At 34.0% G+C, this 14,255-nt stretch overlaps 2 protein-coding genes across 2 annotated transcripts in view; one reads left to right on the top strand and one right to left on the bottom strand.

The window, feature by feature from the left end:
- The window catches only part of LOC109039579 (ATP-binding cassette sub-family G member 4), a 42,728-nt gene extending 35,141 nt beyond the window's left edge, over nucleotides 1–7,587 (top strand). The window contains exons 8-11 of the mRNA XM_019055113.2: nucleotides 1,214–1,382; nucleotides 2,083–2,183; nucleotides 2,990–3,145; nucleotides 4,171–7,587. Coding sequence (XP_018910658.2) covers nucleotides 1,214–1,382; nucleotides 2,083–2,183; nucleotides 2,990–3,145; nucleotides 4,171–4,530 — 786 coding nt within the window. The 3' untranslated portion in view covers nucleotides 4,531–7,587. The remainder of the gene's footprint in view (nucleotides 1–1,213; nucleotides 1,383–2,082; nucleotides 2,184–2,989; nucleotides 3,146–4,170) is intronic.
- Nucleotides 7,588–10,334: 2,747 nt separating this feature from the next.
- On the bottom strand, nucleotides 10,335–14,240 carry LOC109039582 (N-acetyltransferase family 8 member 3). The gene has a single exon (XM_019055119.2). It carries the CDS (start codon nucleotides 14,102–14,104, stop codon nucleotides 13,316–13,318), a length of 789 nt encoding a protein of 262 aa, XP_018910664.2. The 5' UTR covers nucleotides 14,105–14,240; the 3' UTR covers nucleotides 10,335–13,315.
- Nucleotides 14,241–14,255: the final 15 nt, after the last annotated feature.

Raw genomic sequence — 14,255 nt, 5'->3', positions numbered from 1 at the left:
AGAGTCTCGTCGGCAAATTTCTACCATCCGCAGCGCCAACACGCTACCGCCCGGCGATTTCCTGCCGCGCGCGCGGTTTGTAACTACACGGAGTCATATGAGCGCATTTATGCGCGCGACAAATTTCAACCTGCGGCGGCGACCGCCGCTTGGAAAACTGAAAGTGAGCACGTGTTTTGGACCTTTTGCGCTCCAGAAAAACGGTGTCGCGGCGGCAGAAAAAAGGTGCTGCGGCTACAAAAATAGGAGTCGCGCGATTCCAAAAAACGTCGCGGCGACAACTGCCGCCGGCGACACGAATTGCGTGCATAAATGGGCTCTAAAGCCTTTACTTGTGCCGCCCGAAGTTCCTTTCATGTACGCCGCGCCACGCCGCTTCTTGCCAAGTTTTGTCCTCTTTTCAAAATTAAACCGCGGGAAGTTATTTTAACGCGTTACTGCCGAACATTTTGTAAGTTTAGTGTAAATCCTTCCTAGTGTGTCATCGCCAATAATTATTAATATCATATTATGAGTCTTGTTTGAAATTATTTGTTGTAGAAAATAGATTAAATCACGTTTTAAAACTCGAAATTACTCGAACTCGACTCGAGCTCGACTCGGCTCGAGGGTCATTTTCAAAGCTCGAAAAAGCTCGAACTCGGCTCGACTTAGTGAAAAAATACTCGAACTCGGCTCGAATCCAAAAAACCAGGCTCGCACAGCCCTAATGTTAATGTTATAGATCCTATGAGTATGATCCTCATAGATCAGTGTCTTTATTGAAATGTATGTTTTAGGAGGCCCAATTATACCTGTTGTAGAATTCTGTGTATAAGGCAAATTTGTAACAAACCTAAATAAGTACGATTATCGAGGAAATCAATATTTGGTCAAATCCTAAGTCATCCTGTGATCACCAAAATGAAGATATCCTGAAATTTTGGGAGTTTTTGGGTGAAGATTCCTGACTAGTAATACCGTTTGTTTAGAAATTGGCTCATTTTGAAATGATCCCACACAACATGCATTGCAAGTCACTGAGGAGTTGGGTCCCAGGACTTGTCCACAGGAATAACTGACCTGTGTGAATTGGTCTTGACAGAATATGAAAGGGAGACGAAGAGAGAAAAATCTTTAGTTTTCTATTTGTATCCTTTGATGGTCTCATGTCCTTTTTTTTGTTTCTTATTTGTGTTCTTAAAAATTTACGCTCCACGTTATCTGTTCGTAGAAATTGGCTGCATTCCGAATCATAGTCCACATAGTAGTTGGTTTCTTCTTGGGAATTGCCTTCAAAGATTTTGGAAATGATGCCAGCAAACTCTCAGCAAATTTCTCATGCGTATTTTTCTCTGTGATCTTCACATTTTATGGAACTGCCATGCACACGGTTCTCATCTGTAAGTTTTTCATTTGTTCCTAAGTAGCACCACTCATAACCATCAGTTTGTCTCGTTTGAATGTTGTCATGTTTGCTGAAGCCTCATGTATCTCATCACTGAAGTTAAGTAAAATTGTCCCTACTTTGGCAAAAGATGATATGAATAAATAGTCAACATAATCACTGACTTCGGAATCAGTGCAACTACTTCAGAAGTCGCGGAATCATCTCTGATACTCTATTTTTATAATAGGAAACCAAGCAACACTGAAAATTGAATTTGCAATTATTCTTCATAATCGAGAGTAAATTTGCAGAAAATTAAAGGTGTTGAGTAGTTTAGCTTTCTGTTAGAAAAATGAAACACAAGAGAAAATTAGGCAATGTGAAACGCAGTTAGGTTGATTTAGGTTAAATCCGTCCATCCAATAATAAAAAAGGATGTTTTATTGGTTTCAACTTAAATTCTGGAGAGTATTATTACTAACAAAACGAGTTGTCACAGCTTAAGTAGTCCCATTAGGCCATGAGTCATAGTCTGGCATCAACTGTTGCATCTTAAATTTGCTCTCTCGCATCAGACTGTAGTCAAGGAAATGAATTCTCCTAGGGTAAAGTACCTTTAACCTTTAAGTAACCTTTCTAGTAGTTTTACAAGAAAATCCTAATTACTTTGTTACTCACAATTTATTATTATATTTTGGTTCTTTAATTTTCAGATCCTCTGGAGGCATCTGTTTTCATTCGAGAGCATTTCAACAACTGGTATTCAGTTCCTGTTTACTACATTGCAAAATGCCTTGCTGATCTACCTCTTCAGGTGAGTTTTGTAATTTTGAAATATTAGCCTTTTTATGACTTAAGAAATTTCAAATCTCTTTGTTTCGATGTGTGACTCAGGACAATCCTAGGAATAAACCTAAGTTATAGAGTTTATCTTATCTTAATAATCATTTTGTCTGATAATCAAAATATTATTGGTGGCCTTTATTTTACCTACTTCAATTGTGAAAAAAAAGGAAAGCAAAAATGAGGGGCTGAGAAGACAAGGCAAGGCGCATAAGCGCAATTTTTTCTATTTCAAAAAAACAAGTTAAAGTTTCGAAATTACACGGAACTTAATGGCGGAAAAGGAGTTCAAACTGACTTTTTGATGCTTAAAAAATCGGAATTTGGGAACTAAATTTTCGCAGAATATGCATTCAGACTAGTTTTACTTGAAATCATTAACGCCTCGATTTCTTCAAAATTTGCACTTATGCACCCTGTCCTCCAAGCCCCTCAAATATGGTCGGATATTTTGTCTGACTGTTGCTTTTTGAAATTAACCACTGTATTCATTCAAATTTCTCAAATGAAGGCTTTTGATTTGTAAATTTGCCACCTGCATTTATCTTTGATTTTTGCAACTGATGCTGCAAAATGTCTTTAAATTTGGTCCAATGTATTCACATTGAATGTGCAATATGCTCACGCCTCATGCCAGCAGCACTGAAAATATTGTGGTCTTTTTTCGCACAGTAGTTTGTAAGATACCAATTCTTCCTGAGTGAAATTAACCTCACCAAAACAATTTTTATTTGTTTCATTCAAAATTTAATCTTACTAATGCGCTGATTTTCACAGATATTTTGTCCCACCATTTTCCTCACCATTGCGTACTGGCTAACAGGTCAGCCGCAAGAACTGGATCGATTTCTCATGTTTTGGGCTGTGAATATTGTCTTAAACTGCCTCGCTGAAAACATCGGTGCTGTGGCAGGGACCATCTTTGATCCTCAGGTTTGTAATCACATTTCTTAGCATTGTTTCCATCTTTTACTTTTTTTTCTTTCCTTCTCCTTTCCCCTCATAATGAATCAAATCCAGGCTGCATGTTGTCTTAAAGAAACCTTGAATATATGTGAATATTTTTTTTCAAATTTCCATGTTCTAGAAGAACATAGAGTTTCAGAATTTGCCTGAATGTACTTGAAAACTTGAATTTTACATCATCTAGTTCTTTCGTTTATGTCAGATCTGAAGATTGACCCTTTTTTCTTTCGCCATGGAAACTCTCAGAGTGCAAAATTGCAGTTTTTGTATCTTGTACACTTGCTTCTTCGCATATAGGTGACAGAGGATTAAGGTACAGGAAGAGGAAACGTCCATTATTTACGCACTTTGTAAGGAGTATGTTTGCTCATTCTTGAGAGTATTTTCGCTCAATCTTGAAAGTATTTTTGCTCATTCTGGAAAGAATTTTTGCTCATTCTTGAGAGCATTTGATAATGTTTTTTTTTTTTTTAAATCCTTGAAAGACCATTAAAAATCCTTGATTTTTCCAAATAAAACTCTTTAAAACTTCCCCGAAAGTTCTTGATTTTGGTTTGAAGAAAATTGTCGTGAACCCTCACGTTTTCCATTTGCGATCCATTGACATGCTCAGCATAAATGCTTCATTGTATCACGAGGTAGATGCAGTATTGCATAATGATTCGCATCAGAAAATTGAAAAACCCAGAATCAACCGTACTGCATTTTTAGTTGCTCAATTTTCTCAAAACGTTTCATTTTTAAATTAAACATAGAACTTAACTACTTAACATTTTTAAACTCTCTGGGAATTAACCTCAGTTGCTTAGCTCGAATATCCTGATTTGACCTTCTTCGGAGCTTTTAGAAGAGAAGAAAAGCCAAAATTAAAAAAAGCCTTATATGTTTCCTACTAATCAGATTTAATCAGATGTAGTTATGTTTTGATTTGTTCATGTTTTTGATTTCTCATGAAATATTAATTTAATGAATTTATATTTATTCTTTTACAGCTGGCCCTGTTTATAACTTGCACCATTACTATGCCGATGTTCCTGATATCTGGTTTCTTCATCCACTTGGCTGACTTGGCTCCATACTTGCAATGGCTCTCCTACCTCAGTATATTCCGTTATGGGCTGGAGGCTGTGACGCTCTCATTATATGGCTATGGGCGAAAGTCCCTTGATTGTAGCGAAATGTTCTGTTATTACCGAACTCCGAAGAAATTTTTGGAAGAGATTGGTATGGATAAGGGTAGTTATTGGTTGGATCTTGGCGTGCTTACTGCGCTGCTAATCTTCGCTAAAATTGGTCTATACTTTGTCTTGAAATGGCGTGTCAAAACAGCTAAACTTGCAACCTTACAGTAATCAAGGTCATTATTTACAACTGAAGTGTGGTGAAAAATGATAAGACTTTTGTGTTTTAACTCTTTTTGATTTTTGTACTTGATCCGTACGTTTTGAGAATTGGCCAAGGAATGATCAACTATGTGCCATTTCCTGTATGAAAGTAACTGTTGAAGTGAGCGATGTTTGGTACCCTTGTAATCCATGTGGATTAACTGAAAACTTGCTATATTTTGCAATCGTTAATTTGGAATGAACAGAGGAATATTTGCTATTTATGTAGAACCAACGTTATACTATTTTTTTGATAGTTATTAAACGTAACTGAACCCACTAATTTTGCTCAGGATTCAATCTACTTAGAACAGTTTTATTTTAAGGAAAGCTGTTCTCATTTTCGTGTCAATTCTCAGATGTGCATGAAGAACGTATTTCAAAATGCAGGTATTATTTTGTGTATTGCTGTCTATTTCAACAAAGTTGTATCCATTCTACTGTGCTTTTTTTCTTGCTACTTGTATCCTTGCAAAAATAATGTCCACTTTTAAAATGGAATTCTTTTCTAAAGCAAGCGCAAATTCAGCTATACATTCTAAGACCTTTTGCATTTTTCGATTCTTTTAAATGTTGCCAATCAAAACTTTTTAGCCCTCATGTTGCTTTTTGAAAAGAAGCACTGCCTGTACAATTATTCTAAATGTAACTGAATATTTATTTAGTACAAAACTACTCCTTGTGAAACTTGTACTTATCCAGGATTGAAAATTATCATAAATGGTTCAGAATCGGTCATATTATCGAGGAAGTTAGAAAGAGAAGAACTTAGAGGGTGCGTGATATTATTTTTTTCTGCTTCTAAAGGAGAAATTTTGTAAAATTTATTTGATTTTTGTTTTCTCAGCTTTCTTTCTTACTTTCATCTGCTGATGAACTTTTTATTTACTTTCAAAAAGATGGAAATTATTTTGTTACCATTTATGATGAGACAATCAAAACAAAAACGCGCTAAGTTGTAATTTTTTACAGAGGGACTTCGCCACTCTTTAGTTGATCTTCTGAGTAGTCAGATATCTTTAATAATTTCCTCTCCCTTTAAAATATATATATATTTTTTTTCATGAAAAATGTGCTTGTGCTCTTTTAGGAGTATATGTAATCTTTGCAGCAGTCGCTATCAGTTTTGGCTACTCATTTTAAGTGTCTGGTCAACCATGAAGCCTTTTTTTCCCCTCTAGTTATTTAATGAAGGCAGTTAAGAAAAAAAACCCCTCACTGTATATCTTACAATTTAGAATGTACCTCTTTGTGCAGAACAAAATTGTTTTACAATCTATGAGCCATCTGATTTCTTAGCTGATGTCATTCCCTCAGTTAGATTATTTTTAATAATTAGTTTTGAAAAAAAGGAGGAAAAGAAAACTGAAAATTTCAATAAAAAGAGCTCTAACAAATTGGTACCATAGATTTTCCGCTTCTTTAAACTTGACTAAAAATGTGTTGGTGCTAAAGTCTTCAAAGTTTGGGTATTCAGCAGATTTTGTGTTGGAATCAGGCTTGCCAAACATGAAGACTCTCTAGTAAAATTTTCTTGTTCTCCAGAAAGAATTCATTTTTGAATTTTGGGAAATTATGTCAATACAGTCAATTCCTGCTAAGTGAGAATGTATTGGAGCCGAGGCTCCATTCTCACTTAGCAAGGTTTCTCACATAAACGAATCATTTTCTGATGGGCGAAAACACGAAACTGGCCGATCTTTCACACTTAGCGGGAGTTGACTGTTTATCTCATTGAATTTTTGAGGTCTTAAAAGTAAAATATTCTTCATGGCTTAACGAATGTAATCATTTTATTGAAGGCTAACTGTTGTATTTTGTGCGTATTTGTCTTGTCTCATTGGTCTTGTGTTGTTATTTTTGTTCCTAAATTTTTAAAAAAAATTATTATTAATCAAAATCGTGTGAGCATCTGAGCCTCCTCTTTCTTTGATTGCATTTTTAATACTCAGAATAGTGTTATTTCTGAAAGCATGCTGAATATTTTTAGAAAAAATAATAAAATAGGTGAATCTATCTTTGGAATTCCACCAATTTTTTAGAACATAGTGGGCCATTAGAGAAGGTTCAACTAGAAAAATGACTTCACATCCTTTCTCTTCAAAACCTTACGTAGAAAACGATTCTTACAACAAGAAGTTCAGGATCCAACTCCTGGACGAGCTATCAACAAGTATTTTTAACACAAAGCAAAAGAAAGTAAGATCATACAAATGATGTGATCTGTGTTTTTGTCATTCCAGTCAATGTTCATTTTAGACACTTTTATCTTATTTAGGAGTTGAGTTCTAGACTTCCAGTTGTGTGACTTGTTTTTCTGGCGAAATTTTGAAGAGAAGACAATGAAGACTTACGGTAGTGCTTTAATTTGTGCCTTGTCCAGAGATACACTTCATTGATAATAGCTATCGCATAGTTCTAAGACTTTCTCAACTACCAGTATTCTCAGATTGATGCGTAGTCTGTGCTCTGAAAATATTTTGCGCACTCTTGGAGTGGTCATTTTAATGTCCTGACAATGTTTAGAGAATATTTAAGGTTCTTATTATCATATTTGTGGAATGTATTCAGTATGCTGGTTCTAACAAGGTGTAGGCAATATCAAGAACTCAAAGTGATGAAGAGATGCTTCGATGCAAAAAGGAAGCAATTTTGCCAGTGACTGCTATCTTTAATTTATATTTTGCTGTGCTTAAACTATATTTTAAGTGGCTTTCATCACACCATGACTTAATTGATGATTTAAGTACTTACTCTAATTCTTATGTCACTTAAATCAATTTTGTAATTCTTCTTATTGTACTTTTTATTATTATTTTCTAACTACTGTGTAACCTTGAGTAAAAATTTTGTGGTAGAATTCAACTGAATGTGCCTGTGTATTTACAAGGCATTTAGACTTTTTTTACTGTTTCAAAAGGAGATGCTCTCAAAATATTTTATTTTTAAAAGTTTGAGCGTTAGCTAAAATTTCTGTTTTGACAACCAACGCTGATGATGCTTCAAGCTCTCCCCCCCCCCCCCCCCCCAAAAAAAAATAAGAAAAAAAGAATGTCAGAAAATCCTTGTATATTAATACGGGCAAATAAAGCTGAACTAAAATTTGATCGTAAAATGAATGAAGATTTATATTTATATGTCTGCTATCTCTTTTTGATCAAGAGTAGATTTTTTTATGTCTTACTCTAAAATAAGTACACATAAACTTTTTTTCCGTCTCTGAAAAATTCCATGTAATCTGCCACAAAATTTGAATCTGAAGCCAAGCTTTAAAAATTCAAAAAGCGGTGAGTAGTCTTTTATTGTAGTATTGCTGTGTCCCGCCCTCCACAATTTCTCTCTCATTTTTAAGGTATGATTACTTTCTGAATACAGGCCATTCTTTTCTCTTGTCTAATCTTACAATCATGAAATCATTATTCTGTTTTTTTTTTCTTGGTTTTTGGTAGTATAGGTATTCCTAGAAGAATCAAATTCTTTTTTTTTTTTGTTTCTTATTTTAATTTTCATGGTGCTATTCAAAGTGAAAATGATTAGTTTGCCATGCTCAAGTCTTCCCAACCAGCAAGGAAAGAAAATAATGTTGCTGTAATGTTATTTTTGGCAGTGAAGTTGTGACAACATTTTTGCTGGGTGGGTTCAACATGAAAATCATTTTACATGTTTACATTAAGAATTCCCTCCAGAATTCATCACTCTGTTTTTAGAAATGAATTCTTATAAGAATTATATCTATTTTGGATATTACTGCATACTACATAAATCTAATCTGTCTTGTTAAGTTTTAAACGTTTGCTTCAGCAATATTTGCGCTGCTTTTATTTGTATGTATGAATTTAAAATTTTCACTCTCATTTGTATTTTCATCCACTCCATGGCTCTGGTAGAAGTGAACGTCTTTTTCCATCCCGGTAAATATTTAAGCTTTGTTAGATTAATTTGCTGTTTTTACCGTCATTATTCTTAATGATTCGTTTATTGATTTCACATTGAATTAAATTTGCAAAGATCTGTTTGTTTAGTTAAAACTTCTTCAAAACCTGTTAAATCATATGTAAATGCTTGGATCAGTATGGTAAAAGCAATGGACATTGTACATTATTTTGCATCTGACCATATTCAATTATGGCAGATTTATTTGCCTCTAATGAGATGCTGTTCCTAGTTTTGAAGATCCTTGCAAGTTTGAGTGGTCGGTGAAAATAAGGTGCATGAAATGAGCTCAAGTATTTTTCATTTTTATTTATTTGAACTAATAGAGGAAAAACTATGCTGTCCTAAGGAACTCAGGGTTTTTTATTTGGAAAGGGAAAAGTGCCTTTTTTAGGTTCGTTTGATCTCATAATTCTTGAGTCCTTTGTGTTATTTTACTTCGAGAAAAGAGTTACTTGAGCGTGGTGACCGCAACTCACTTCCCATCCTCTCATACCTTGAAAAAAATTGGTTATTAATGAGGAGTAAGTTAGAAATGGGCCTGCAGGCTGAGCATTGAATTTGATAAACAAAGCAATAGATCGGGAAAAATGTAGCGATCCTATTGGTGGAAGTGTGTGGTTGTAATGGGCAAATTAGGCAAGTAATAAATAAAGTGACTACAACCCTATAGTTAGACTATAATTTTCCTCCTTAGTCTACAACAGTCACCCGTTTCAACCAATGTGATTGCTCCATTTCCTCTCTGTCTTCTATGCTTATCAATTTCAGTAATCAGCCCACTGGCAAATGAGATCTACTTTTAAACTTTCGCTATTTTCTTTCAAAAACACTGCAATGATTGAAAGTGTGAATTACAGAACACCTAAGCATAAAACTTTTTTTTTTTTTTTTTTTTTGTGGATACTTAAATATCATTTAATGATATCTTATTCTTGATACCATTTGAACAGAGTTTAACAGAAGCGCACTGTGGCGCAACAACTTTGAACTCTTAAACAGAGGTTTGAAGTTTTACTCAACCATAAAATTCCATGTTTAAGACTAAGCATAACAGCTATTCGCAAGTTCCAAACTTTCACTTTTTGACAGGAAAAAATACGATTAGTTGAATTCTGGACAACTCCCAACTTATTTTTTTCTAGCATGCTACTTTGCGCGCCTCTGTTACACTTGATCCACCGCTCTTAGATAAGTGTAAAATCAATTTCTCTTTCAACCTATTATTATTTTATGGTACAATTAAAATTTTATGGTGAAAAATGTAATTTTGTGCCTTAGTCTTAACCCCCTACACATTGGAAAAGCTGGTCTTAAAATTATTGGATGAAATTGTGACATTGTCAGGTATTTGGAAACTGCTTTCAACCAACTATTACCTCACCAATTATTTTTGTTGGTTCTTTGAATTTTATAAACATTTTTATTTCACATCCATGTCAAAGCAATTTTTCTGATGACTGAAGTCTTGGCAGGACTTCTAGGTTGCTTTTTCTCCCACTTGAAGAAGAAACTAAGCGAAAATGAGAGTTAGTATTATTTTGCGTGTTATTGTTAACCTTTTCCATAAATTGAGCTTCTGAATATTTGTGTCTTTAATAATCTGTATTATTGAATTGTAAATTCAATTTGAAGTCTTTTTACAGACTCTAAAAATAGTTTTTTCTTTCTATCATATTTCATTTTTTTTTTTACATTGATATTGTAAATCAAAACAATTAAAGATTCTTTTTGTAAAATTGTGTTTTTCCATTCCATTCATTCTTCTTTCAAATTGATTTAAATTGGTGCACCAACTCAAAAATTCTGGACAGACAAACTAAAAAATAAAAAGAACATTTTGGGATAAAAGTTTTTATTTATAATAGATCAAAAGTAATCAATCACAATAGGATTGGATTTAACTATGAATACAACAATGATTTAAGAATATCAAAAACGCCATAGTTAATTGGGCTAAATTTTGCAAAAAACCAATAGCATTGCAATTTTGCTATGACTGTACAGTTTCTGCATTTGCAACAAATTTAATAAAAGCACATCAATGAATGAAATTAATGAGTAGGTAATTTTCTCTTTTAATTAACCTTGTTTTGATGTGAAGAAAGAAATCAAAGCTCCGGGATTTTCCTTGGAAGTTCCTTGGAAGAAATTGTGCAATCTTGGCAGTATTGCAAAGCTTGTGGCTTCTCAGTGCAAAAATGAAGTCCCATTATAAAACATCATAAAAATATAGGCGGAAAATACAACAAACTTAAAAAATGAATCACAAACTCATGCATAGTAATATATTAAAGAGAGAAAAAACAAAGTTGACCCTGCTGAATCATGTTTATGTAGTTCAATAGTGACCGCGGAGAGCCTATAACTCGATTTGAAATATGGTCAACTACCTGTCACATTTGATCCTCACAACGCGAAACTGAACACCTGTGTCTTGTGAACTTTCATGTCCTTTTCTTTTGTCATTCCAAAAAAATATTCAGAAAACTTAATGTGAGAATGATGAGTCTTTCTCTTTTGAGGGAGGGACAATAAAGTACTGGCAGAAAATGTTGGACTACCACACTACTGTTCATTTTATACACTTGCCCCCACTTTGCTGATTGGAGATATATTGCTTGATGTGAACAAAGGAAACAATAGTGGATGTTTTATTGCTCATTGCTTTTATGAAGGCACCATAGTCAGAGGGCATTGGTCGAATAGCGACGTTGCTAGTAGTGAAAGTAAGCCTCTGTAATCTCAATATAAATAAAAATTACACTTTAAAAGTGGTTGTTCATTAAAAATTACTATAATAGGGAACTCTTGACCGAATGATTTTTTGGAATCACAAACTTCAGTAATGCTGTTCTAACTTGAGCTAAAAATCAGCATTCATTCATGAGATTGTCTTTTTGGATGATGGACAAAATGTAAATTATTCCAGGGTTTCACCATTATGTGAACTCAAGAAGTCAAATTTACATTAAAGAATATATAACAAAATAAAAGCTCAGCTATTCTAAGGATGCAAACATTATTCAATACTTTAGTAAGAAACAAATAATAAAAAAAGGATACAAAATTCAAATAAGGCGCAACTTTTTCACAGGACTTCAGTCTTATAAGTATGAATGTACCCAGATCACAAAGAAATGTTGGCAATATCTTTCGAGAGAGAGTATTGGACAAATAAAAATTGTGAAAATCCTGGGTATAGGATCAGGAAATGATTGGCTACTTCGCAAATGAAATACACACTGAATGTCAGAATGATTTTAAAAATGACAAAGCAACATATCGACGGTGTAAGTCGGCAATCAAATAACTCGTTTGCGGTGTCTGAAAATCTCTGCCTCTATGTTATTTTTTTAAAGGAGAACTAATTGGCATCATTCCTTGAAGTTAATGAAGAATTTTCGCCGCACGGAGAAGAAAAATCTCGGCAGTTTTAAAGAATTGCTGTTGAGTAGTTTTCCGTTTAAAAAATAAAATATGACAGAAAGTCTACGACGTCGCAAACCGAGTTATGTGATTGCCGACTTACACCGTTGATATGTGACATATAACAGGGAAAATTGCTGAAGTTGTTTAAGCAAAAATAATAATAAAGTGATATGTTTTGATTATGCATATGGCCATCGTTAATAATGATCGGAGGTAAAATCAATGAATACAAATGTTAAAAAATGTTGAAAATGCAGGCAGCCTGATTTCCTGAGCAATAACTTACAGTATGTGTTAGAGTAAGAAAGTAGGGGTTTATGTAATCTCAGTCTGGGTTAAACTTAACACCAGTCATTAAAAATTTTTAAAATGTCGACCTTAATTTTTAATTTTAATTGTTGATAATTCCTTACAATTATCATCTTGGCGTTAAAGTCTGCTCGATTTCCAGAGAGCTACCAGCTTCAGGACTGCAACTTTTTCACATTTTTTGCCATCTCTTAAAACTAAAAACTTAAGAAAAATTAATAAAAAATAAACAAACCAACAAAGAGCCCAAGTGAAGGTGGGGAACAAGGAATTGATAGGACCAGGAACCACAGGGAAAAGATTGGTGAAATCAGTCTGATTTCACAATTTTTTTTAGACAGAAGTTTCCCTAATTAAAAAAATGTAATATTCTCATGGTTTTGCGAGTGGGTATGTAATTTCAGAAAATTGTGAGCATACCTACGCAGATGAGCTTGTTTACTTTCATTGGAGGTAAACTATCTCAATAATTGGATCTTAATTTTTTAATGGAAATCTCTGACTAACAGAATTTGATTAATTTTGCAGATGAAATATTTATAAAAAATTTTTAGTGCAGAGCAACAGTTTGAGCATTAGAATCAGTCGATACAGTATCACAGAGAATAGAAGTGTCTTTATATTGAACAAAATATGAATACTTATAAAATACTGAATGACATTCAAATAAATTGGGAACTCTGAAATGCCTTCCTGTTAATGCACCAATTTACAGTCAAGGGCAGCACTAGGAGGTGGCATGGGAGCCTACCTTCCCTCCACAGAAAATTGTGTAAAAAAAGGGAATTGAAAATTATTTCTTTTATAACAAGTTTGAGGATGGAATGCCTCACTAAAATTTTTGGTTCTGTGGCTCATAAGAGCTGAGCATAGTATAAATTAGATTTTGATTTTTTTAAAGATGTTTATACTTTGGTACTTACTTAACTCCTATTTTAACACATTGTTTACACCTAGAAGTCCAAAAGTAAAAAATGAAATCGCAAAGAGGCTTTTTCATCCATAAGAATACTTTTCCATTATGAGTAAAATACAAAAATTAAACAAGAGTGAAACCATCTATGATACAAAGAAAAAATTATGGTTCCACTAGCTTGAAATTTTTCAAATTAAAGTATAGGTTGAAAATTAAAATTGAAACAATATTACATACATATTTTTTGTGATAAATTTGCCTGAGCTCAAATCCCTTTTTCAAATAAAGAGATCGAGCGCTATCATGACATTCAGTTGTTATTAACTCTACGGCAACATAGTGTTTGCTGGCACAAAATCGAAGGGCCTCATCCAGTAGACTGGAGGCAACTTTTTTACGTTGGTATCCAGAGGACACAGCCATGCGACGGAGCCATGCAAAATTTTCAAAATTACGGCTTTTCACAATTCCGACTGTTCCAATTATTTTTTTCCGATACTGTTTCAAGTCAAGGCTTAAACATCGAAAATGCTTCTGTGAGATAATGGAGTAATCAATGTTCTTTGGCGACGTAAAATTATAACAGGGTTCTAAAACTTCTGCAACCCAAAACCCTGTGTGATCATTAGACATGTAGACGCGAGGAATATTGGACAGATCACCCAACATTTCCATCGCTTTGAATGAATGTCCAGCGTAAATACAGCAGTACATAAGAGCGATAACAACAGGAATAGATGCAAAGCAAACACTAAACGGAAAACCAAAAAAAATAAACATTAGTGCAGACATTAAGACCATGAGTTCGAAAGTTATCTCACGTGTTAGGCCAGCAAAAAATGCAGCATTCACAGTTGACATTGTTCCTTCTTTAACAACCTCCTGACATTGCAGTTCATCTCCAGGTTGATAGTCCCGAATAACAATGTATGATTTCATAGCACTAGCCATTGCATCAATAGAAAAGAGAAAAACAGGAAGAATTCAGGGAACTAGGAAAACTTACAAAACTGAACACAAGGATTGCGAAAAGAAAGTCTGTTCTAATTCTAAAAATTGAGCCATTGGATTGCGTTATTGCGTGATTGTTTACGTTAACAGA

This window comes from Bemisia tabaci, chromosome 2 (assembly GCF_918797505.1).
Source record: "Bemisia tabaci chromosome 2, PGI_BMITA_v3".
NCBI classification, from domain to species: Eukaryota; Metazoa; Arthropoda; class Insecta; order Hemiptera; family Aleyrodidae; genus Bemisia; species Bemisia tabaci.
This window is presented reverse-complemented; position numbering and strand designations above follow the sequence as displayed.

Bases quoted from the DNA above. Each gene is read 5' to 3' on its own strand.
- LOC109039582 (XM_019055119.2), bottom strand. From the start codon at position 14,104: ATGGCTAGTGCTATGAAATCATACATTGTTATTCGGGACTATCAACCT.